Here is a 26545-nt window from a genome sequence, read left to right on the forward strand (position 1 = left end):
GCGCAGTTTTTCTTCCGATTTTGGAACGTTCTCCAGGGCTCCGCAGTGAGAGAAAGGCAGACCAGGAGACAGGAATGGATTACTCATCCCGAGAGGAGACTGCTCTCTGCTGGCTTTAGCAATCAGCCCCTTCATCTGCATGATGATAAGGTTACCACAGTTATATCATTTGCTAATCAGTGTGGCCTGTGGTTTGCTATTTCAAGGTGGCACGTGTCACAAGAAGCATACCAGACACACTGTATTGAAATGCAGTTAGTCACTGAACTAATAATAAGGACAAATGACAATTAGGGAGGGACTGTATGCTAGTCTGAGGAAGAGCCTTTAGACAGGTGAGATTCTGGGACTGATATGTGACTACTGAAAAAGCATATTGTACAATGAGGGTACTCTGCCTTCTTTTAATGTCAATACCGCCACTTGCTGGTGAAATATTGTAACTGTTGTATCATTTGAATTTTGAATGCTTTTCTAAACTTTTCTTTCCAAATGAAAGTGTACTTTTTTTTTTAATTCTTTGCAAAACATAAATACACTCCTTTAAAATCCTCTGCAGTATGGGCGGGGAGATTTTTAGCAGTCAGGGAGCTGGGTCCTGTTTATCAGAACAGTGATAGTGTCAGCCTTCTCTCACACTCCGCCCACATTGCACCCAGCCAATCAGAGCAACTGCTCCGTCACACACCCAGGGCATCCGGCCAATCAGGAGGTGGTATCTGGGTGGTCTGCTGTGGGAGGGGTGGGTGTGCACATTGTGAAAGATCTGCAAGGTTAGAGGACTGGCAGGGGCGTGGCAGGGAGAGGGGAAGCTGTTTTATCAGATAGTGCTGTAGACCTGCAAATTGAATCTTGAAAAAGCCATCAGAAGCTGCATGCAGTGTTGTTTCTGTCTGTGATGTTCTGGCGAATTGAGAGTTTTGCACAGAAAGCTGTAGAGCTTGCATTAGCTGCCTCATGTATTCTCTTTAACCAAATGAGCCGAGTGCACTGCTGATAATAACACACAGCAGAGTGAAGCTGAGGGGTCACGCTGACACACATTTTCAGCTGCACTTTTGAAATGAAATTGAATTTCCTTGAAACTGTGTCTGCCCCAGCTAATGGAATCAGAAAATTGGTTTCCATTTGAAAAACTGTCAATAATAAAACAGAGACAGCAATGTCATGTGAGTTTATGTGCAACAGCTTGAGCTTGTCATCCTTTTGTTTTTTTTAATGCAACAGAAGTCGAGATAGGGTCTGAATTCCCTCTCCCGTTTTGGGCCTGCCCTGTCCTAGGCTGAGCCCTCATGCGTTTTCTGTTTGTTTGTTTTATCAGTAGTGGAGAAGGTTGATTATGTGTTTGCTGAAAACGGCCTGGTCGCGTACAAAGCTGGCAAACTGCTGTCCGTACAGGTTGGTAAAACTTATTTTCTGTTCGTAACTTGATCAATGTAAAAATGCTTGTTTGTTTTTTAAACAGTTTCATCTCAATTACCTCTTCTTCCTGTTCAGAGTATACAAGCTCATCTTGGGGAAGAACTCCTTCAGGACTTTATCAACTTCTGTTTGAATTACATGGCAAAGATTAAACTCCCCAAGAAAAGGTAATGAACCGGGGTCTACCTGAATGGCCCAGACGTCCACTATTACACTGCGGTTTACTTTATTTTATTTTTTAAATTTTCTTTAAGCTTTGTATCAGTCACCTTTTAATTTCTCTTCCAATTGGAAATCAAGTCGATTGATCAGGGGAACCTCTCCTGTCTCTTTAGAGGGACTTTCATCGAGTTCCGAAACGGAATGCTGAACGTGTCGCCGGTGGGGCGGAGCTGCACTCAGGAAGAACGAATGGAGTTCTTTGAGCTGGATAAAGTGAGTCGGGTGTCACCCTAACCCTAATCCATAATCCTGCCATTCATCGATGAAGTGTGAGTCAGCTTTAAATAAACAGTGCCTCGTGTCTGCTCCGGTTATTGCTTTGCACAACAGCAACACAAACATGTGAAACAACGTGTGTGTTAGTCAGTGTTTTTATTTTTACAGAAAGAACATATCCGAGATAAATTTGTAGCTGCTCTCAGGAAAGAGTTTGTCGGACGTGGGCTGGCGTTCTCTATAGGTAATATCAGTGTGCTGGTTCCTGTGTGGTTGGCGTTGTACCAGCTGGTGTGTTCGTAACTGTGGCGTGTTTGTTTTCTAACTCACCCACCCCAGGAGGACAGATCAGCTTTGACGTGTTCCCGGAGGGCTGGGATAAGAGGTACTGCCTGGGCATCCTGGAAAAGGATGCATACGAGAAGATCCATTTCTTTGGAGATAAAACCATGCCGGTAAGTGACAGCCGATGCAGCGTTTGTTATCCGCAAGTTTGAATCGCTTTAGATCCGAGACACCATTGCAGACAGAATGAAAGCGGGAATATTTTTGCTGTGAAATACTGGACAGTGATTGCATACAAATCCATTAGAAGGGTGTAGGAACCCAGTAACCAAAAAAAAATAGCATAGTGTGCATTTGCTGTTCTCCTCATAGCATGATTTTAAATGCATACAATCTGAATATATTCAGCAGGGGAAACAAAGATTAGTTGAGTAGTAATCAACTTCTAAAGATTTGCAAATGACCTGATCTTGTAAACCTAATAGGTCTCATCTTGATGGTTCACAGAGGTGTCTACCTCTCCCACCACTCTCACTGCTTCAGGTATCTCGCTGTTGTAAGGCAATCCTCTGTGCTGTGCCCTTGTGCAGCCTCATCCCTGGTGTTTGAAATGCAAAGTGATTTAATGCATCCGTTTTGTGTTTCCTGCCTCTGGCATTCATAGAGTAAGCAATTGCATTCATAGAGTAAGCAACACGTCTAACCCTTCTGTCTGATGAAAACGAGTTACGAAGAGGCGTGCCGTTAGTTCCTTGCAGCTCCCATACCGTATGCTCTAATATGTTTATTTGAACAGAATTTAATGCATCCTTTAATGAATCTAAATTGAAACGGATCGAAATCTGCTGAAGTAAGGATCAGTCTCTCTTGTCTGTCCTCAGGGGGGTAATGACTATGAGATCTACATGGACCCCCGGACAACAGGACACAAGGTCTCCTGTCCAGAGGACACCCAGCGCATCTGTGAGGAGCTCTTCTTCCAGTGAAGCCATCCCGGAGGGTCTGGTATGGATAGGCACCTCCAGCAGATTGAAGGAACAGTTAACTGGAATTCAGGGGGTGCTCTTAATATTAAACTGTAATGTAGCATCGGAGAAACACACCTCTGATTCAGGTATGCTTCTGCTAAAGTCTTTTTAATGTATCTGCCAATCAAAAAGCCTGATCAGAAGAAATATGTCTTAAGCCTAGATGTGAAACCATTCACTTAGTTCCCATCCCGGTGAGTAGAATTGTAATGACCACATATTAGGAATGTTTTTGCCAGCTTGCCCTTCAAGCTCATTTCATAATTGTTTCTGGACGGGCAGAACCACCGTGTGGATTGAACCTTTTTAAAATGTGTTCTAACCGTCTGCAAGACCAAAGGTTGAATTACTGTAATAGCAAGTGGTAATGTTAAACCGACCATCTCTTCATCTGTGTCTGTATGTGTGTTGACTGTGTTTCTGAACTGTGTGTTTTCCTGCTATAACGCAAACAGCCAGACATTAAACTGCACTAAAAAGTAACCTTTACAAAAAAGTTTATTCTAAGCGCAAATGTTATGCCATAGTGTTTGAATGGGTGGATTTTTATTTTATAAACCTGCCTGCTTTAAAGCATCACTTCCTTGCACTTTCTCACCGTTTCTTAATCTTTTTTGTGGTTTTTTTATACGCTCGTCTGCTATAACTAGGTCGTCTTCTACTCTCAGTGGCAAAAACCAGTTTAAATTCTTTGTTTTTGTGGGAAGCAGTGTCAAACATAAGAACAGTGTCTTGCTTCTGAAGCGTATCATTTTAAGTAAGTTTGAAAGTGTGCTAATGAGAGCTTAATGCATGCAAATTAGATCCGAGTCCATCTAAAAGCTTATTAAGAGACGAATCCAATGTCTAATTCCAGTCAAAACTTGAAGGGCTAAATGCAGCGTGTGACAAGCGGAAAGGAAGCCCCGATTTACATGCAATTAAAGTGCATTTAATAAAAGTCTGCTAACTCAGAAAGACAATTGCTAATAAAAGGTGGTCTCTGTGAGATCAAAGTGCATTGCTGCTATATGCATATGAATACGTGTGCTGCATTAGCATGTTTAATATGCAACCAGTCTGTACCTTCTTGCTTAAAAGGAAAGCACTTTACAGCTGAGCAATGCTTCGGTCAAACGAGGTGTCAGCAAATATATAAACGATGGACCTTTTAAAAACCGATTATTCAAAGATTAGAGCTTGAAATGTTCTGAAAGGGTACAGCGACCCCCTCGCGGGCTGTGCTGCTTCGTTGTAAGCTCCAGATTTATTTTTTAAGTAGCCGACGACTCCTCTGCACTATATAAAATGCAGGCAGCGCTTGACTGTGTTCTTCAGAGGATGGGAGAAAGCTGGAAGAAGCACACTGAAGCACAGGCACAGCACTCTATTTGTGTTTATTGAAAACCCACTGCATTCATTCCAAGTCATTTAAATTGTCAAAAAAACCCACTGAATTTAAAAATTCAACAATTAAAAAGTGGATAACAGGAAAAGCCTTAGACTCGTCTATGAAAGTACAGAACTGACAATACTGGTACAATCTTGTGTTCTTTTGCTTGTCTGGCAGCAAGTATCAGGATGTTCCTGTCTGTGGATGTTAATAAACTCAGAAGAGAACGAGTGTTTCGTGAACGCTGTTTTGAGAATCGTTTAATCAGACACACCTGTATGAATTAGCCAGTTAGCCTCCTCTCGGAGCCCCTACAGCGTTTGAAGCCAGATTCTTGTCCGGGAATGCGTTTGCAGTGTCAGTGTGTACAGCTCAAATTCGCAGCTCACAGCACTGTTCCTCCCCATCAGAAGGGCTGCAGCACGAGGGAACCTCTCCTCTTCTACAATCACAATATTTAAAACTGGCGACTGCTGTACAGACAAGGAGAAGCTATTCAAAATGTACTGACCTTAAACTACTACACATTTACTGTTGCATGGAAAAATACAACTTTTTTTGTGCCTAGATTTCTATTAACAAGGCAGTATTTTATTATTTTTTTAAAAAAGATATTCAGGTACTGAAGTTTTTGTAAATAGTAGCTACATAAAATAAATGAATGAATTAAAATTAGAAGCAGACAGTACGTAATGTAGATACACATCCAGGGCCTCCTACACTTTTGAAAGGGATTTCAGGACACAAGTATCAAGATTCATTTTATTTATTTTACCCACCACAATTAACAACAACAACAACAACATCATCAAAAAAAAGGAGGAAAGTTAGGGTGGAAACAAAACTTCTTTACTTCACAAGTATCCTCTTTCGTGCACTGGTGTGAAAATTAAACCGCACAAAATAACCAAACAAAAAGACAATAAAAAACCTGAAGCAGCACTACGTACTTCGTTTTTCTCCTTTTGAAATAAAAATAAAGGCCACGCACATGACGGGGTGACTGGGTCCTGCCCCCCGCTCTCTCTCACACTGCCCCCTCCTCTCCTGTGGCTGGCCGTTTCGAGGATGAAGCAGTCGGCCGGGTCTCCTAGCTGCTGATGACATGCCCTGACCAGGTCTCATGCTTGCTGCCAGGGGCGAGGTGGGTGATGGTCACTTCCACTGCTTGGACCTTCTCCATTTTCGGAGGAATGGAGCACAGCTTGTAGGAGACCTCATCTCCCTCCACTGGAACGTACTCTCCTTCGATGCTGCGAGGAGAGACACAGACAGACAGAGTGAGTGATTAATTATATAACAGCCTGTACAGGATTGGGGACATGTTTCACAGAGCCTGATTAGCAGCGGTGTTGGACTGTGCAATGCTACCTTAGAAAAAGGCAGGTCCCAGATTAGTGCTAATCAGGGTCTGTGTAGCTCAGTACAAGTCACTATTTAACAGACCTGATTTAATCTCTGTTATATTCAAATGCACACATGCACAGAAGAGTAGGATCACGCGGGCTGCCTCGTTTACTAGACTGAGCTGCAAACACACGCAAGATGTCACTTTGAGTCATTCAAATGTACCGTAGCGAGAGGCGAGCCACACCTTCTCCGATCATCCATCTGTGATTGCTCACACCAGTCATTAGGCAAAATGAAAAGCGCTCATTTGTACCAAACCTGACAATTATGTTTTTAAAATAGAAAAAAGGGCAAAACAGAACAAAAAAAAGAACTGAGTGCCAACAGGGAGGGAGGGAGGTAAAGTGAAGCAGGTTTTTTTTAATGCAATCTCAAATCTCTTGTTCTCAGGTTGTGCAGCAGTTTCTAACACTGCAGTCCTGCGGGTCCTGTACTGTATAACATACAGGACCATTCCTCCCAGTCTCTCCCAGTACTTCATGCCCAGCCCTTCTAAAGAAGTCTCGAATATGTCTCCTAATATTTCTAGGTTTCTGCCGAGTGCCTTCAGGCTTCCTCATACCAATCCAACACAGTCTCAACTTGTCCAAATGATTCACTGCCTTTTAAATCTTTCATTTACCTGGTGCAGAAGGTCATACAGATGCTAATCTTGCACAGCGAGTCCCATCTTATCTCAGTTAAAGCCAGGCTTGTTTTTGCAGACCGTCTAGCTGATGTGCATTGTGTTCCATCACCTGGAATGGAAATGTCTTCCTCCTTGTCCTCCCCCTCTCTCCCTCTTCTCTGAATGACTCATGCAGCAGAGACCAGCACAACACAAACAATGAGCCGCTACAGGGTTAGCTGATTCTGTGACATTTAAATTGACGTCACTGCCAAGGACCTTCTGCACAATGCAAAGCTCTTCTTCTCGACTCAAACCAACGCAATCACCTATCCCACAAGAGGGGAAGAACAATGATCCCAGCGCGCTCAAAGAAAACCACGCACGACCTTGCTGAAAAGATTAAAATGACAGCTCCTCGTTTATTATTATTATTTTATTCAGCAGACGCCTTTATCCAAGGAGACTTACAGAGACTAGGGTGTGTGAACTATGCATCTACGCCTCACCCGAAAGACGGAGCACAAGGAGGTTAAGTGACTTGCTCAGGGTCACATAATGAGTCAGTGGCTGAGGTGGGATTTGAACCAGGGACCTTCTGGTTACAAGCCCTTTTCTTTAACCACTGGACCACACAGCCTCCTAGACAATGTTGCGCTAACATTATATATATATATATATATATTATATATAAAATAAAACACCCCATTCTTCTGTAAGCAGGCATGTAATCGCGGTAGACTTCTGAGAAACTAGTGATCTGGAATCAGTCAGGTTAATAGTGTGTGAAAGTGACATCTTGACCAGGAGGCAGAGCAGAAAGTATCATAGGATGAGCAGATAATATCACCATGCTCCACTTTCACCCAGACCCCACCAGACTCACTCCGAGATGTGCACGAACACGTCCGAGCCTCCGTCCGAGGGCGTGATGAAGCCGTGTCCTTTGGCGCGAGAGAAGCACTTACACACGCCCGTGTACACCGGGCCCTCCGCAGCCCGCGCTGCCCTGCAGCCAGCAGAGAAACACAGGGGTTAACAGAGCAGCACCTGCACACACGCAGTGCACAACCCAGGGATCAAGGCTGATTCTGGGAATTCCAGGGTCCTGCAGCCTTGGTAAAGGCCACCTGGAAATGCTGGAATAGGGTTTGTTAGAAATGTTTAGGAGTATTAAACGTGCGACTGGAAGAAGTCTTCCTGTTAACCTTTCCTTCTAAACCTGCAGAGACTTTACACTGGTGCACAAGCTCAGTAAATCCCACCCTGAAACATTTCAAGTGTACAAGTGACACCGAGATCTAAAAGCCCTGCTGGCGGCATCAATAGGATTCATTTAAAGATTCATGAAAGGAGAGGATTCCTTTAATGAAAGTCAGAGTGCAGAGAGAGGGGCGGGGGGGGGAATCACTTGGATATTATACATCGTTAATCATTTGACATTTAAAAACACACGATTAAAAGCACGCTGACGGAGGACTCAACTGTATCTTTCATGAGTGATTAAATGAGAAGCCCTGTAGGGAACATTTTAAAATGACCCTGATGAATCCCAGTGACGACGGCGCGTTTAATGGTAGTTGGTATGCATCACTTGCAGCTTGACTTATTTCAGACCAACACACCAGTGAAAGCACAGCACAGCCTCTGCAGTCCTGCGTGCCGGTGCTGGCTCTGCAGATCCTGGGGGGGGCCCTGTCCTGAGAGAGAGAGAGAGCAAGGCTGCGATGGTACTCACGCGGAGCAGGTCCTGGAGCGACGGGTGGGCAGGGGGCTGGGGATCAGGTAGCCCCTCATGGGCGACGGGCAGCGTTCTCGGGTGTGTCCGTACTCAGGCAGGCGCAGGGACCCTGGAGAGAGGGGAGACTGCGGGGAGCCAGGGGAGAGCGGGGAGGAGGCGTCCGAGGACATGGTGGACTCACGCACTCAAACACACAGCGGGACTCCAGCAAGCTGCGGGACAGGGAGGGAAGATATGAAACACAGTATTTTCCAAGTTTCTTTTATTGCTGCTTCACATCCTAATCACTGAGCGGTTGCTAGTTACGGATGAGTTCATCACAGTGTGCATGTTATTATTTTTCTCACTAGTCTGGTCTAAACAGAGAGAACATGTTTTATCCCTTCTCTGTTCTGAACATGCCTTGCGCACCAACAATGACTCCATTAACAGATGCTCAGCAGAGTGCCTTGCGCACCAACGATGACTCCATAAACAGATGCTCAGCAGAACACTAAGCTTCAGCTGAAGAGCACCAACGATGAAACAAGGGTGCGTGAAACTCATTATAAAACCAAACTGTAGGACGTGTGCCCTTGTAACGGTAAAGTCATTGTTCGATGGATTTCTTAATGAGAAAAGTTTCTTAATGATAAAAAAAAAAAAAAAATCATTGGGTGATCAGTCAGGAGCTGCAGGTGTTAATGATGCTACGATTCTACTCAGGGTATGGAATAAACCTTGTATTACCTATTAAAGAAAAACAGCATTCTGTACAGTATGTGTTATTTATTTCAGGGGTCAGTTTTGTTTTTTTTTTGCACTATACCTTGTTCCAGTCATTTATAAACTCTGTTACATGAACAGCAAACATGTTAGCCAGTTAAGGGGATTAATAAGGGGGGGGGGGGGGCCTGTGAGGCGGAACTAGTTTGTTATTTACAGATTGACGGTTGTGTACAGCGCATCTAGAGGGAAACGAAACAAAAACCAAGAAATACATACATACATACACAGAAACCAAAATGTTTGCGTTGGCAAGGACCAGAGGAATAGAAAATACAGTCCATGAGGCTGACGTCGCTGGCAACTAAGCAATCTATCAATCACTCTCATGGTTATAAACAGAAATATACCGAGTCCGACAAGGGCAGAGTAACAAAACAAGATGATCAGGTAGCTACTGTCCAGCTCCCATGTTTGACACTACTGAGCTTTCCCAAGTCTACCTGCAGCAATATATTTCAGGTTTGTGGCGTCTTCGTTTTCAGGGGACATGTTAGTACTGTACACGTCAACACACACACACACACACACACACACACAACAGCTGCAATCCTGTACACTGTGTGGACCTACCATCTGTAGCACACACTTTGTGCCACGGAACTCTGCCTCAAATTCTGTTTGGGTAATATACAGTATACAAGCTGCAATGACAGATGCTTGTCACTGAATGAATTTCTTTTAGTATTTCTAAATGTAGCACTGTTGAATGTTATACGCATGGTATTGGCAGTATAGTACCGTAGCCTACATTGGACTAGGCTAGTCAGATTGAATTACTGCTTGCCTCAGTTACATTACCATTTCATCTTCTTTCTGTTGTTGCTGAACTGCTACCCTGTAGGTAAATTCACTAGAGTGTGAAGGCGGTTCGTCTGAACGCTGGCTCGTACTGTTAACCTGCTTTCCTCTTCTGTTGAGCACAGCCTGCTTTCAGGGTGTGCTGGAAATGTGGTGGGAATGATAAACAGCAGCTTGGCTGTCAATAGATCCAGGAAGGAGTCCTATCTGCCTCCCTGTCAGACCTGCGGGTCCATCAGCGATTTGCATTGTTATTAATCAGGGTGCCGCGGCTGGCAGTGCAGAGAGTCTCAACAAGCACAGCGTAATGGAAAACTGCAAAACAATCAAAACGAGAGCATGGATTCATAAATAAACAAAAAGACATTCATACAGTGTGTCTGCGTCAGGCAACGCTGCGTACGAATGACCCCCACCCTTTCATGCACACAGCCTTGTCCATGAAAGGGACCAAGGTTCTTATTGTATATGGTACAGATTCACACGCCCATACGAACAATTACACTGGAGTAACTGCATTGTGAACCCTGCCAGCACACAGTCGATGTGCAGTAAGTGACTGTACATACAGACGTGCTCAAATTTGTTGGTACCCTTACAGCTCATTGAAATAATGCTTCATTCCTCCTGAAAAGTGATGAAATTAAAAGCTATTTTATCATGTATACTTGCATGCCTTTGCAAAGAAGCTGTGAAAAGAGATTAATTATTGCTTATTCTACAAAGATATTCTAAAAATGGCCTGGACACATTTGTTGGTACCCCTTAGAAAAGATAATAAATAATTGGATTATAGAGATATTTCAAACAAATTAGTTTCTTTAATTAGTATCACACATGTCTCCAATCTTGTAATCAGTCATTCAGCCTATTTAAATGGAGAAAAGTAGTCACTGTGCTGTTTGGTACCATTGTGTGCACCACACTGAACATGGACCAGAGAAAGCAAAGGAGAGAGTTGTCTGAGGAGATCAGAAAGAAAATAATAGACGAGCATGGTAAAGGTAAAGGCTACAAGACCATCTCCAAGCAGCTTGATGTTCCTGTGACAACAGCTGCAAATATTATTAAGAAGTTTAAGGTCCACGGAAGTGTAGCCAACCTCCATGGGCGCGGCCGCAAGAGGAAAATCGACCCCAGAGTGAAAAGAAGGAAAAGAAGGAAAGAACACCATACCTACAGTGAAACATGGAGGAGGCTCGGTTATGTTTTGGGGCTGCTTTGCTGCGCCTGGCACAGGGTGCCTTGAATCTGTGCAGGGCACAATGAAACCTCAAGACTATCAAGGCATTCTGGAGCGAAACGTACTGCCCAGTGTCAGAAAGCTCTGTCTCAGTCGCAGGTCATGGGTCCTCCAACAGGATAATGACCTAAAACACACAGCTAAAAGCACCCAAAAATGGGTAAGAACAAAACATTGGACTATTCTGAAGTGGCCTTCTATGAGTCCTGATCTGAATCCTATCGAACATCTATGGAAAGAGCTGAAACTTGCAGTCTGGAGAAGGCACCCATCAAACCTGCGACAGCTGGAGCAGTTTGCTCAGGAAGAGTGGGCCAAACTACCTGTTAACAGGTGCAGAAGTCTCATTGAGAGCTACAGAAAACGTTTGATTGCAGTGATTGCCTCTAAAGGTTGTGCATCAAAATATTAGGTTAGCGGTCCCATCATTTTTGTCCATGCCATTTTCATTTGTTTTCTTAGTTACAATATTATGTTGAATAAAAAATCAAAAGCAAAGTCTGATTTCTATTAAATATGGAATAAACAATGGCGAATGCCAATTACTTTTGTCAGTTTCAAGTTATTTCAGAGAAAATTGTGCATTCTTCGTTTTTTGTGGAGGGGTACCAACAAATTTGAGCATGTCTGTAATTACTGGGTGGACAAAACACCTGCATTTCCATTCAAGCTCTTCTGGTATTCAGTCGCCTGCACTAATCTACTCTCATACCAATCTTCTGCTTTGAGAATGCGGGGTGGGGGTGGGGAAGGAACAAAGGAAACTTTCTACAAGCTGTAGTAATGGTCTGTCTCGCCACGAACGCACAAAGTGAACAGCAGAATGGCTTAATGATTTTCCAGAGCAGCGATTGGTCCACTCCTAATAAAACCATGTGAAGCAGCGAGTGGGGCTTGCAGTAAATGCTGGCAATGCTCAGCAGCTGGCTCTCGTCCTAGATTTCCGTGGCCCACATTAGAAACAGCATCCCCCGGACCTGTACAGCCGCTCAAGGCTCCCCAGCCAAACTGACAGATTCCAGAGAGGGTCGGAGGAAAGGGCGTTATATCCTCTTTCACTTAAAGCAGGAGCTAACACCCCTTGGCTACTGGATGTATGGAATGTTTCGTATGTCTAGTTTGTACACAAAGACTTGTGATTCTTTTCATAGTTTAATGCTGGGGATTGATCATCTGAAAAAACTATTACCAGCACACGCATGCACACACACTGCTCAACTGGTCTACGACTGGCATCTGAAACTGTTCTTTGTAATGTCATGCCATCAGGAGCTCGCTAGTTCAAATCCTGGTTGTGCCAAGTTGTCGATCTGATTTACACAGTAGCACCAAGATGACATTTCAATACCACGGTCTATTTTAGATGTAAAGAAATTATAATGAAACCTTTCTGAATGAATTGCTGACACAGAGCCTCTTGACGGCCGAGTCACCCTCTTCAGCTACACTCGACTCCTCTTCTGCAGGGGGCGGTTCATTTCACATTGAGCTGTAGGCGGCCGTGTTTGTGGAACAAATATTTATGTGGGCAATACGGCATTCAGCAGATTGAAATCAAGACAAGTCATACAATTAAATTAATGAGCAAACAGTTCTGAATTGTTCCAGGAACTGTACGCTTATGAACCGGACAAACCCACCCCCTCCTCTTCCTCTGGAGAATGGAGATTTCATCAAATCAGGAGGAGGAGGAGGGGGACTGATCCTTATGGAACGTAGGCGCCGAACACAGGCAACATGAAACTCACGCAGCTCTTATAAAAAGTTCTAATTTGTTAAAAAGCCAAAGTGATTAAAATACTAACTGACCTCCCTGCAGGAGACAGGCCCAGCAGGTCTGTGAATCAGTCTGCAGCACGGCAGTCTCTGAGAGCAGGTCGCGTTTGCAGACTTGATGGAACATGTTTCTGCAGCACGGCAGTCTCTGAGAGCAGGTCGCGTTTGCACACTGTTGATGGAACATGTTTCTGCAGCACGGCAGTCTCTGAGAGCAGGTCGCGTTTGCACACTGTTGATGGAACATGTTTCTGCAGCACGGCAGTCTCTGAGAGCAGGTCGCGTTTGCACACTGTTGATGGAACATGTTTCTGCAGCACGGCAGTCTCTGAGAGCAGGTCGCGTTTGCACACTGTTGATGGAACATGTTTCTGCAGCACGGCAGTCTCTGAGAGCAGGTCGCGTTTGCAGACTTGATGGAACATGTTTCTGCAGCACGGCAGTCTCTGAGAGCAGGTCGCGTTTGCAGACTTGATGGAACATGTTTCTGCAGCACGGCAGTCTCTGAGAGCAGGTCGCGTTTGCAGACTTGATGGAACATGTTTCTGCAGCACGGCAGTCTCTGAGAGCAGGTCGCGTTTGCAGACTTGATGGAACATGTTTCTGCAGCACGGCAGTCTCTGAGAGCAGGTCGCGTTTGCAGACTTGATGGAACATGTTTCTGCAGCACGGCAGTCTCTGAGAGCAGGTCGCGTTTGCAGACTTGATAGAACATGTTTCTGCAGCACGGCAGTCTCTGAGAGCAGGTCGCGTTTGCAGACTTGATGGAACATGTTTCTGCAGCACGGCAGTCTCTGAGAGCAGGTCGCGTTTGCAGACTTGATAGAACATGTTTCTGCAGCACGGCAGTCTCTGAGAGCAGGTCGCGTTTGCAGACTTGATAGAACATGTTTCTGCAGCACGGCAGTCTCTGAGAGCAGGTCGCATTTGCAGACTTGATAGAACATGTTTCTGCAGCACGGCAGTCTCTGAGAGCAGGTCGCGTTTGCACACTGTTGATGGAACATGTTTCTGCAGCACGGCAGTCTCTGAGAGCAGGTCGCGTTTGCACACTGTTGATGGAACATGTTTTCGCTGCGGTACATACATAATGATCTTCACTGCACTTTGTAGCAGCAGTCATTTGCAGTGACTTCGAATCTACAGTTTCAACCTCTGACAGCACGACACACTCAAATCTGACCTTGACAAGTCAAAGATGGGCCTCAACTGTTCAAATATTTGGCTGATCCATCTGGCACACAAACACACTGCTTAGAGGTTGCCGTGTTACAAACTCCCGCCCCGATTCAGAAACATTTCAACCTCCACAGGAGCTGGCACTCCTCACACAGGTTCAATTACATAAGCGATGTTAGAGCCGTACCTTTATCATAAATCAACCTGTACTGACTTGCAAACCATTTAGAAATAATAACCAGACATTGCTAAGCAACCGAGGACACCGAGAGGACTCCAGATGGAGTTACTGCAGTAGATATTAAATCAGCATCCTCATCATGCATCTATTCTCCAAGCAACAATCAACTCTGCTCTGCTGGCTCAGTGCAGTTGCCTTTGAATCTCTGTGAGTGGAATGACTCCATATAAAACATTTCAATATCAAAGAGGACTGAAGACATCTGTCACACCCAACCCCAGAGGAGATAAGGCCAGTTACTCAGGAACTGTCCCATAATCTCTCCAGCAGCCCGGAGGTTTTTGCACGAGAACCCTGATGTACTGCACTTCCGAGGAGCATGTACCATGAACTCAGATTACAAAACGACAGGCAGAGCTGCTGCTCTCTGGATTGGTCAATCACACATTCCGCCCCCTGGGAACAGGCTCCAGTGACCTTCATCATTGCATGGCAGAGGTTTATAGACTCATCCCTGGATTAATGCACATCAGGTGCTTTTGAAACAACCCCTTTACATCCTGGGAGTGCAATCTGATTCCAGGACAATCTAGTAGATAATAATAGCTTTTTAAAAAGGGAGGTCCCTGATGAAGACTGGAAAATAATTTTACACACACACAGAAAGATTAATGATAGCCTGACACTACTACAGCTCCAATAGGTGTAGAACAGTGAGGATCATGTGACTTCACGACAGGAGCTCCGGACTCTCATACTGGCCATCCCTTCCACTGTATATTGTGATGCATCATGCGCTGGACCCTCACAGTCAGGCAGAACCATCACAGACACACATCTGGCTCACAGTGTCTCACTGCTGAGTCACAGGACCCAGGTCGGACTGCAACTATAACTTGGTCTCTTCAGTTTGTATTAAAAAGACGGCTTGATTTTTCAATGCTGTGTAATATTGCATTGGCGGTACTGGTGAGGGCCAGTTGAAGATCACATCTCGGACTCCCATCTCTGAGCTTCAGCTGGACGTGTATAGAAAGAGTAAACATTGTGCCGAGTGTAAACGCGGTCACACTTTTAAAGCACTCTGCGCGTTTCCTGCCAGGTCCACGAGTGAAGACTACAGCACACAGCAGAAGCTGCCAAGGACTGAGAAGCACTCCCACATGGGCTGGCTGATTGCTATTCGACTGAACAGCAGACAGGCAGGACTGGCAGCAATGCTGTAAACAATCACCTGGAATACCGCCCCCCTGTGGGGATTTTATAAACTGGTAGTATACTGCATATGTTTAACTAGCTTTTCCTGACAGACACACACAACTGAAAGCACAAACCTTACTATTAAAAATACAACTGAGCCTGTTCGTAGCAATTCCCCTATTGCATACTACATCAATCCAGTGTAGCCTCTTACCTGGCACGCTCTCGTCTCTATCAGCAGCGCAGCGAGCGGAGCACTACCCTGGCATCACTCGGTGTTTTTCTACGCACCCATGCCACGTGCTTTACCGGATTTGCAGATCTGACCCAGGACTGATTCACGAGAATTTACAACAGTTTAAAAAAATGGTGTGGAAGAGTCGATATCTGTGGGACTTCATTTGGTCACAATAACGCCAGGAGGTACGCATTTGGCGTGATTGCAGTCTTTTGCTAAGTTGCATATTAGCAGAATGCTCCATGTAAGACACACAGCACATCCCATTAGAAGTACCATCACCCTGAGTTATGAAGCGACCTCAGACGGACCTGGCAGCCAGTTCTACACACTACACTCAGCATTCCAGAGGAGAGTTTCACAACATAACATCAGGCACAGCATTCTGCACATCCTACAGAAAGACAGGAGGGGCTTCTTCAAGAGGGCTGGTCAGGTCTGACTCGGAGGGGAGCTGCTGTGAGTAACGGGGTCACGCTGGGTCATCAGCAAACAGGCGGAGTGGAGGCGGGCAATGATAACGCTGCTTACTACAGATTGAAAGTACTTCATAGTTAATAAGCATTAGTTAATGACCGACCCCACGCTTATCTGTGAAGGCTGCCTGCGTTTATATGCCGTTAAAAGATTAACCTTGGGATTACTTAATCAGCAACGTAGACAGGAAGCAAAACAGTGAAATCCCACTAGTGTGAGGTTGTTGATAGCTCATGCAGAGCGCTTTCTCAATTTGATCACACCATTTTAGTATTGGCGCAGAATTCAGTGCAGTCGTTTTTCCGTGATTTCTTACGCAAAAATACACACAGTGAAGTGCTGGGGGTAAGGGGTCACGGATAGGGTATAACAAAGTGATTTCAAGTTGAAGCCATGGGCAGTGCATTTCAAACCAATCACACACTCCTGCATTGAGCGTTAGCGTGCCTGACCCCAACTTCAGTTCTGATCGGAACTCTCTTGGAACGTTGCAACATCCAAATCTAAAGAGACAATGACGTCGAATACCATTAACAATCTTTTGCAGGAAAAATGTAAAGCTTTGGGGGGAAAAAAAAAAAAAAAAAAAAAAAAAAAAGAGACAAGCAAAGCGGACTGGTGCTGGTAGTTCGATCCGGGTCTCGAAACACATGACTGCCAGGAATTGGTTTGCAGTTAACCAAACGCATAGATAAGTACTGCGTGTAGTATTTATTTCAATTATAATAGTCGTTACATATCTAAATGTACGTTTTCCCGCTTAAATATGATCCTGTGTCCCATTGAAATACCCACCCAGCTAACAACAAACAAAACCACAGGTAACGTTTGTAGATAGGCACATGCAAACCCGCCAGAGAACGCTTACAATAAACACGTCGCTGTTTCCAGAACCAGGAATGGGCAGTGTGAACACACACTGATTAAGGGATACATTGTTGAAATTAAAGCAGTAATATCTTTCAGGGCAAACTTTATACAAAAGTGCATCACTTACCTTTAAAGCCACTTTGCATGAAAGGAACAGCTTTCTGTAGTGCGCGTATGTATCTCTTCCCAGTTTGATATAAACTAGCGTACTTGTGATTTCCTGGTCTAGCAGAGTTGCGTTGCCCACTGCGCTCAGAAACAAGGCAGCCAGCGACCCAGCCCTACTGACTATATAACCAGCTTTACCCGGACTGCGAGCGAGTCACTTTCAAGGGGCGTGAAGCAGATGCAAATACCCCGCCCTGACATCACAATAGGAAGAGCATTACCGTATGTCTCCTACTACGAGATGCGAGCGAACCCGTTCTGTTGCGTGCCACCTGAATTAAAGGTACAGTGGCTTTAAAACGAAATATCACAAAAGCATATAGCTGACCGTGTCTAGACCAGGGCTGTCCAACTCTGCAACTTTTTAGGAGCTGAGAACAATTAAAAAGGTCTAATTAAGCAAATTATTAGTTCTAGTTATTTAGGGTCTAGGTAAGTAATCGAGAGCTCAGTTGGAATTATTATTATTAGTTTTATGAGACTCGGGTGTGTGAGCTATGCATCAGCTGCAGCCTCCTATGGAATGAAAACCAGCAGACACAGGGGTCCGAAGCACTGGTCTAGAACCAGTAGTAGCCAGCTTATTTGGGGTTTCTTATCTATAACTTCTGTTTAAAAACCTCTGCACAATCCTCTTTGGTTTCACATTTGTCCATACACTGTATCTGGAAAACAACCTTATCCGAGTGTCCTAAAACTTGGTAATAACATTATTTAGGTTATTGAGAATATCCGATTCTGGAGTGTGTGTGTGTGTGTGTGTGTCTGCTGGAGAATCGCTTTTCAAATTGCGATTAAACATTTCACTGCAAATTCGTATTCTGCAGACATGCGTCCCGATCATCGGACTTCTTTGTCATACTGCTGCTAGCCGCCCAATGGGAGTGGATGTTACTGACCGGGCTGTTACAATCAGATGAGTGCTGACGCGCACAACGTTCAGCTGCAGCGAGCCGCTCCACGTCCGTAGATAGTTTGTATAAAGAAATAAAGCACGTCACAAAGCAGATAAAAAGGAGCGTACGCTACACTTAATGTTAGGTCACCATTGCTCTAAAAGGGGCCAGGCAGTGAACCAGCTGACGCTGTGTTTTTGGATACAGTAAAATAAACTGAAACTGAACCCCGTCCTTTGCTGAAATACTTGTTGATTTCAGTGTGTATGAAATAATTAAATATATATTATACTCTTCAGGGACAGTACCCCTGAAACTGGCTGAGTAGCTACTCCCCCACTGGGCCCCCTTATTTCCCAATGAGGTCCTCCTATCCAAATACTAACCAGGACTAACCTTACTTAGCTTCTGAAAGCTGATAAGATCCATCTCCGAGGTGGCTGGATACTCACGTCTCCACTTCATTCAAATAACACGTCTGAACAGCTCAGTTATTCCTGTTAAAATGAACTGGTTCAATGGTAATCACCTTGTCCCCTGGCGCTGAGCTTGCCTGCAGAATCCTCACTGCCAGGCACTGAATGGACTTGTTCCTCATTTCACTCAGATCATGTGACAATATGCCAGTCTATAGCGCTGAACAGTCATGTTATCCAGTCCCTGATTCTCCAGTCACGCCAAGACTGGACACTGGACCTCTATACAGAACATACATTAAATGCCAATGCCCCTGCAGAATTTCCCCCAAATTAAAATGTTACTGTTTTTTTTTATTACATGTGAATCCAGATCATTGAAGGCACTGACACAGTGAGACAGATACAGCTCATTTATTCTTAACAGAACAGACCTGTAATTCGTAGCAGGTAGAATCTGAAATATGGATTCTCTTCGTCAAGGCGTCAGCATACGCTACCAAAAGTGAGGATGGTGTTGAGGTGGATGTGCAAAACATCCAAGTCAAATTAAACAGTATAAATGAAGGATTAATGGGCTGAATACCACAGCTGGAACTCCATTCCCTTGGGTGAGTCCAGTCCAGTTCTCTAACCAGTTAGCTATTTGTTTCTCATACAAAACAAGTGAGACGTCTAACAATGATTTTAAAACGACCCCCTTTTGGAACAACCCCACATTTGATTTAAAACAGGGACACACAAAAAAAAATTATTTGCAGCTGTTTTTTTGCTGCTAATTTCAAAGCAATTATGGTGTATGTGCTCACGGTTGTATCAAAGATGCATGCATGTGGACTAATATACTAATATACAGCTGAATCTAGTTGGTGTTAAAGCGAGATTCACTTGCCGTATAGTTAGACTTTTATTCCCTTAACAAAAAAAAAACTAAACAGGTTATCACAAAGCTGCATTATTTACCTGTAGTTTTATTTATTTTTAGTGTATTTATTTAACTTACACAGCAATTTTCATATAAAACAGGTCCAGCAAATAAAACAGTAAATGGAACAGTTTAGTTACATCCTTACTTTATGTGCAGCCAGAAGCAGAACGTAAAATTAGCAACAAAAAAAAAAAGGAAAATAAAAATGTAAAAACTCTAAATATATTAAAATATATCAATTTCTGTTAAACGGGGTGGTTGCTGTACAAGGTCAAACACATACAACATTCTGTTTCCAAGCACACTGAAATTAGACGTCGGACACTTTCGAGGCAGAACCAGCAGATGGCGCTGTTGTCCCAGCTTTACAGCTACCTGCACAATCCAGGTGTGCCATGTTCATGTTTTTGGAGATTATTCTTGTCATTCATTGGTCCATTAAAGAATATAAAGAGTATCTTTATGCACACATGATTACTGTGCAACCAAATTATCACTCTGATGTCAGACAGAGGAACACCTTCTCCTTTTACTGACCTCTGGACCGCCTTACTGTGAATAAACTGGGTTTGGACAACCTGCCACTGAAGCCGTACAATAAACCCTATTAAAAGTGTCCCCACAGTAAAAGCACAGCAAAGTGCAACAAAGCATAGGTAAGCACTGTAAAGAACAGCAAGGTGCAGGTAAAGCATATTAATAAACATGGCAAACCAGGATAAACTGTGTAGGATAATCACAGGACAAGCCATTGCAAAACTGCAAAGACAGCGAAGGGTTCCAGTACCACCAGGCTGGCTGCCTTGCTCTACCAAGCAACTCATTTTCATGCATTTGCTAAGAAATAAATAGGCAATTGAAATATGACTGAGCCCATCAAACCCTCAAAAGGAGTTACACATTCAGAAAGCGGTTTTGCTGTGAATTTCTCCAGACTGCTTTCTGTTAAAACTCTATTTCAGATATTTAAAATGTACACATTATACATAAACTGGAACCCTCCCAGACTGAATTACAATTTGAAAAGCAGAGTTTAAAATTATACATTTATACATAAATTCATCAAAACAATCGTGTCATTGTTTTTTTTTTTTTTTTTGTCTAATTTAAAACTAGATAAACATGCATCAAATCACAAAATGGCAATATCTGACGGGTCTTTTTTCGATTTCATTTGTTTTTTTGTAAAACATACTGGGGTTTGGAAACATTGTGTTTTAAAGACATCTAAAGGATGTGCATGCATTTGTCTGTACTGTAGATGCAGGATATGAAGGCTACTTGTTCCTATGCTGTGCACACAGTTCAGATGGTAAAGGATCAGCCATTACCTTGAGAGGGAATGCTGCTACTGCTCAGATTTCAACCCTAATAGAAACAGACGCACACATCTACAACTTCGTTAAAAATCTATGGACGAGACACACATTCATGTTCTCTACACAGCAGCAAATTACAGGCACGTCGATGGCGGTGGACACAGCCAGCGACGCAGAGTGAGTGAGTGAGTGTGTGTGTGTGTGTGTGTGTGTGTGTGTGTGTGTGTGTGTATGTACATATATAATACAATGAGTCTGCGAGAGGGACTGCCCTTTGATAGAAATCACAGTCACCACCAGGTCCCACTCTGGAGTGGAGGTGGCTGGAGGTCACAGCAAGATCCATCCACACATGAAGAGCGATATTCCATAACTGCAAGAAAAAGACAAATTAAACCGGGCGTCTCGAAGAGCAGCAACAAAAACAAAGGGCAATGCTCAAATCATGAGCAACCAGGTTTATTTACAGCCCACCAGAGAGGCACAACCCTCGATACCTGGGCCCTGAAGCCAAGACAAGAGAGGAAACTGCGCTCACTTCAAAGCGTGCCAGTTTACTGAAACCGATGCCTTGTGCGCATCAGGTACCACATAACTGACACGCATTATCGAGCACTAGCTGGCTGTAAAAGCACTGCTCTCTGCACGTCTATTTAATCCACAGTGGTCAAATGTTTGATGCCACTTACATCTCAGCTAACAGTTTCAGATAAAAAAACAAAAACAAATAATAATAAATAAATAAATCCCTTAAATTAAAAGAAGTGAGACTTTACAGTTAAAATAACAGAGTCACAAACCTTAATCCAGCCCCCCCCTTCAGACTCGTTTCAGCCCCCGCCTCACATCGTCCGGCTGTACTCTATACCGCTCTTGGCAGAAATTCCTGACCAGGGTAAAAAACTACGGAGAAGGCTCTGTGCTTGACGGTATATCCTCTGGGGAATGGAACAGGGGCTCAGATTCGCTAAAGTGGACCCTATATGCTGAATATAGTCAGTGAGCATGTGTTAGGGAAAACAAGAGAGTGACAATACACAGTACAGAGCAGTAAATACAACCTGATCTGAATTATTAAATATAACAATAACAGCAACAACAACAACAACAACAACAACAATAATAATAATAATAATAATAATAATAATAATAATAATAATAATAATAATGATAATAATAATGTGCTTGACTTGGTGAAATGACACCTAAGAAACCCTTAAAATGTTATTTGTGAAGCTACAGCAGTTACTCTAGACGAGGAGTCAAATATAAATCCTCATGCGAGACGCAGACAGATTTTATAAATCTTACAGATGCACGCTATTTTTTTCATGCCTCACTGACCTGGCTGTACTTCACTCCAAAGAAATTCAATTCCTCCAGTAGCACGAAATCAAGTGGTCCTGACGTGAATGGTACTAAATACAGATTTTACTAGACTTGCTTATCATCTCATCAAAAAAAACATATAATTCCACATACGGTTATATTTACAAATGTTTAAAAGAAACTTAATACACTAAATGATAAAAGTTTCGAATAGAAGTCTTTCTCAGCGTGTTCAATCATCGAGAAAGACTACAAGTCATAACGTTTGTCACTGAAGTTTTTCAGTATTTCTAATTTTAGAACTGCCGAGTGTTTTATAGTTACGGGGGAAAAACAAACACGTCCATTACAAAAGCCATGTAACCCAATCGAGTTGAATCTCAGGAGTAAAGGATATAAGATTGTCCAGGGAGGGTGCCCGCCGTTGATGTACAGCACGTATGTAAAGCCATCTTTCAGCACCCCCCTTATTGAGTAGTAATAAGGCAAGTAGTGGTGCTGTCTAAAGTCTCTGTTTTCATAGAAGTGAATGGCTGTGTTGTTTGTCGTGAGGACATGCAGATAGATTGCTTTGCAGTGATCCTGAGCCATTGTGGATATGTGTTCTTTCAGACTGTCTAGTAAAAGAGAACCTGGGGAAAAGGAACACAGAGAACGTTATCCAATCCAGCCACCAGGAGAGCAATTTTATAAATCACAATTTGACAGTTTGCGTTGGAGTGTGTGGGGGACATGGAAAATGACTTATTTCGTAGATCAATCATTTTTATTTTCTAATAATACAGAAATAAAAAAACAAAGCATGCGGTAACAATATGCAAATCAAAGAGCACGATGTTATAGACAGATACAATTTCTATAGGAGGAAATATTGAAAATGTATTTATAGTGTGGATTAACAGTGAAACAAAAAAAATGTGATTGGATTAAATAAATACTTGTTATACAATAAAAAAAAAACATATATTCTCTAGAAACTGTTGAATTGCTTCTTACCTATTCCATGTTTCCTAAATTCCTTTACAACTCCTAAACTTAATATGTAAGCGACCTGCGTATCAACAGGGAAGCTAGAGGCCAGAATGTCTCCATCCTGTGGAGAACCAAGAAAAGGAACAGTTAAACGAGGGGCCGCAGAAGTAAGCAACGTCACAAATCACACTTTTATTCTTCTACTGACTTCCACAGCAACAGCACAGTGTGACCACAAAAGATCTGGAACAATTTACAGATCATTATTATTATTTTATTGATTTTTAAAAGGATGCCACTTACTGTGAACTGAACATCTTCACTTGTGACAAAAAAAAAATGCATTTAATTGAACTGAAAAAAATCATCAAGACTGTGCTTACCTCTTTATGTACTTTCGTTCTGCCTTTAATTTCAGCCACTATCATTCCCATGATGCCGCCTCTGTACGTGGCGGACAGGGAGAAGAACTTCTTGTTGGCAGTGATGTCCCGATACCATGAGTCTGGATACCTGAAGGGAAGGGGAAGGGAACAGCAAACTGCTAAGAAAGCAGCGATGCAACGACAGAAAACAACTTGCTGTTTTTTTTAAAGCAGTAAAATACTCCTGTGGAGAAGAGGTGCAGCTGCATCATTATGAGGCAAATACAACCTTTCTGTCTTATAATAACATCTTTATTTTTATCTAGCGCTTTCATAGTGGATCACCATCACAAAGAGCTTTACAGAGGTAGGCTGTGAATTGTGCATTATATGCAGAGTCACTTACAATAGGACATTGATTTAACAGGACGGAGCACAAGGTTCTGCAGTACAAAGGGACACATTATAATGGGGGAGCCTGCAATAATACACTTACTCAATTGGGAACCAGTCACTGCACAGGTGCTTGACGGTGTCTATGTCATCGTGACAGAGCAGACGAAGCTTGATCTCGCTAAGCGCAGTGGAGGGCACCACGTCGGTCATTCACACCTAGAACAGGAACACACTGTGTCACAGTCACACCTAGAACAGGAACACACTGTGTCACAGTCACACCTAGAACAGGAACACACTGTGTCACAGTCACACCAAGAACAGGAACACACTGTGTCGCAGTCACACCTAGAACAGGAACACACTGTGTCACAGTTACACCTAGAACAGGAGCACACTGTGTCACAGTCACACCTAGAACAGGAGCACACTGTGTCACAGTCACACCTAGAACAGGAGCACACTGTGTCACAGTCACACCTAGAACAGGAGCACACTGTGTCACAGTCACACCTAGAACAGGAGCACACTGTGTCAGAGTCACACCTAGAACAGGAACACACTGTGTCACAGTCACACCGAGAACAGGAACACACTGTGTCACAGTCACACCTAGAACAGGAACACACTGTGTCACAGTCACACCTAGAACAGGAGCACACTGTCACAGTCGCACCTAGAACAGGAACACACTGTGTCACAGTCACACCTAGAACAGGAACACACTGTGTCACAGTCACACCTAGAACAGGAGCACACTGTGTCACAGTCACACCTAGAACAGGAGCACACTGTGTCACAGTCACACCTAGAACAGGAACACACTGTCACTGCAGCACACTGCTCAGTATCAGTCACATCAGTACTGTTGTGCTTGAAAACAAAACAGAGCAGTTAAACAGCTTCAAATAAATAAATAAATAATGAAAAGGGTGATTTAAGAGCTCCTGCTCGTTTCGTTCTTCAACATTAGCAGATCGATTTTCGTTTTACAAAAAAAAGGGTGGGAAGTGCTTTATGAATGTGACCCGTCATCTCCTATTGTAGCCAACAGGACGGTCTGCGCTTGTTGAAGCTAACTGAATTATCTTTATTCTAATCCATTGCAATGCTGACTCATGATAGGTGAATTTTCAGTTGCGAGAGTCAACATCACAATGCGAGGGTGAACACTGAACCTTCAGCCCCCAATCAGTGCAAACACAGAGCAAGTCCATGTCTGCCCTGTGCTGCAAACAATGCTACAGCACAGCCCCTTAGAACATTCCTCAATTACTGGTCTTGACACATTATTACTGGTCGTAGTTTATTTAGCAGACGCCTTTATCCACAACTTACAGAGAGTAGGGTGTGCGAACTGTGCATCAGCTGCAGAGTCACTTATAACTACGTCTCACCCGAAAGACGGAGCACAAGGAGGTGAAGTGACTTGCTCAGGGTCACACAATGAGTCAGTGGTTGAGGAGGGATTTGAACCGGGGACCTCCTGGTTACAAACCCTTTTCTTGAACCACTGGCCAGGAAATACAGCAAGTAAAAAAATACCAGTATAAGAATAATACAAAATAATGCAACATGCTTTCAGTACACTGATAACACCTTAACTTGATACACACTGAAAATATCTGGAAACAACATAATGAGCTGACAGTGGAAACAAACTAAATGTGACAAGCTTAAAAGGGATGCTTTTATACTGCAACGTTGCATCCCTTATTCCACTATGGAAATACTCCCCTTAAACAACAACAACAATAATAATAATAATAATAATAATAATAATAATAATAATAATAATAATAATAATAATAATAATAATAATAAGCTGCACCAACACAATTAAATATTGGAAAGCCAAAGCTGTAAATTAATGCACTATCTATTACTAATGTCTACCTAGTATGAAGCTAACTTTGCAACGGAGCCAATAGCAAAAACACTTCTTTTTGTGCAGCGAGCTTCCCTAGTGCGTGGAAGGACAGAATCGTGCGATACCACGACCACGTTTTTACGTAACAGATCACTGCAGGTCAGGCTACATCTAGGACGACATCTCCACCAATGCCGTTAGCTAACAAGGTCTGGAAAATTTTCTTTTGACATTCCACAGTTTTATTAAACGTCATTACTGTATTTTCCACTTTCTTAACACTGACCAACATGGTTTTGGAACGTGACAATCAATAATCGATTGAGAAAAAAATGACATATACAAAAATATCACTATGCGGTAGTACGCTAGCACACCTGTATGTATTCATTAATGCACATAACATTATCCTAAAAATAAAAACCGGAATATTCAGATTTTGATAGATTTAAGCTCCACAGAGGGGGCAAGCGAGAGGAAACAGAACCCTAGACTAGACTAGCGGGTTTATACGGTTAGGAAACACGTTTCCCTTGTCTCAACTTACAGATCAATGTTATAACATGAGGGCAACAATTGCGTTTGAATCGCAAGTATATATTACTGCGTGGTATGCGGTCTATAAAAAACACGCGTTGTCAATTTGTAGCTAACTTAAATGATACACCAAATAATAATTTCAACAAACCTGCCTTGTTTACGCGCTGTCAGCAGGAGGAACGTAAACAAAAGGCGTCTCCTTTACGGTCTCTAGCTGTATTCACTGGGGCGGTACCACCATAATAAAAAAAGAAAATGAAACGTGTTTGTTTTGAATAAAACAGAAAAAGCTACAGCTACTGAAAATTCACCT

At 43.2% G+C, this 26545-nt stretch overlaps 3 protein-coding genes across 4 annotated transcripts; 1 reads left to right on the forward strand and 2 right to left on the reverse strand.

The window, feature by feature from the left end:
* Positions 1 to 1281: 1281 nt before the first annotated feature.
* LOC131727307 (phosphomannomutase 2-like) lies at positions 1282 to 3762 on the forward strand (the record flags this gene model as incomplete). Its single annotated transcript, XM_059018827.1, has 6 exons — positions 1282 to 1398; positions 1498 to 1589; positions 1758 to 1857; positions 2029 to 2104; positions 2200 to 2315; positions 3027 to 3762. Coding segments are annotated over 6 exons (606 nt in total), but the record flags the coding sequence as incomplete, so codon positions are not given.
* Positions 3763 to 5295: 1533 nt separating this feature from the next.
* Positions 5296 to 17350, reverse strand: LOC117973651 (calcium-regulated heat-stable protein 1-like). Its single transcript, XM_034926637.2, has 4 exons — positions 17161 to 17350; positions 8301 to 8515; positions 7449 to 7571; positions 5296 to 5798 (listed from the first exon to the last, which is right to left on the reverse strand). Exons 2-4 carry the CDS (start codon positions 8471 to 8473, stop codon positions 5636 to 5638), a joined length of 459 nt encoding a protein of 152 aa, XP_034782528.1. The 5' UTR covers positions 8474 to 8515; positions 17161 to 17350; the 3' UTR covers positions 5296 to 5635.
* A 1904-nt stretch (positions 17351 to 19254) lies between these two features.
* Positions 19255 to 26545, reverse strand: LOC131696478 (N-alpha-acetyltransferase 60; the record flags this gene model as incomplete). 2 transcript variants are annotated; one of them, XM_059018826.1, is given in 7 exon segments in its annotated part: positions 19255 to 21133; positions 21561 to 21759; positions 22487 to 22721; positions 23086 to 23182; positions 23445 to 23574; positions 23923 to 24038; positions 26385 to 26545. In XM_059018826.1, coding segments are annotated over 5 exon segments (729 nt in total). In that variant the 3' UTR covers positions 19255 to 21133; positions 21561 to 21602.

This window comes from Acipenser ruthenus, unplaced genomic scaffold (genome assembly GCF_902713425.1).
Source record: "Acipenser ruthenus unplaced genomic scaffold, fAciRut3.2 maternal haplotype, whole genome shotgun sequence".
NCBI classification, from domain to species: domain Eukaryota; kingdom Metazoa; phylum Chordata; class Actinopteri; order Acipenseriformes; family Acipenseridae; genus Acipenser; species Acipenser ruthenus.

Coding starts and splice junctions, on each gene's coding strand:
- LOC117973651 (XM_034926637.2), bottom strand. CDS start 8,473: ATGTCCTCGGACGCCTCCTCCCCGCTCTCCCCTGGCTCCCCGCAGTCT. Junction 7,572..8,300: donor CGCTCCAGGACCTGCTCCGC/GTGAGTACCATC, acceptor TGCTGGCTGCAG/GGCAGCGCGGGCTGCGGAGG. Junction 5,799..7,448: donor GTGTTCGTGCACATCTCGGA/GTGAGTCTGGTG, acceptor CTCTCCTCGCAG/CATCGAAGGAGAGTACGTTC.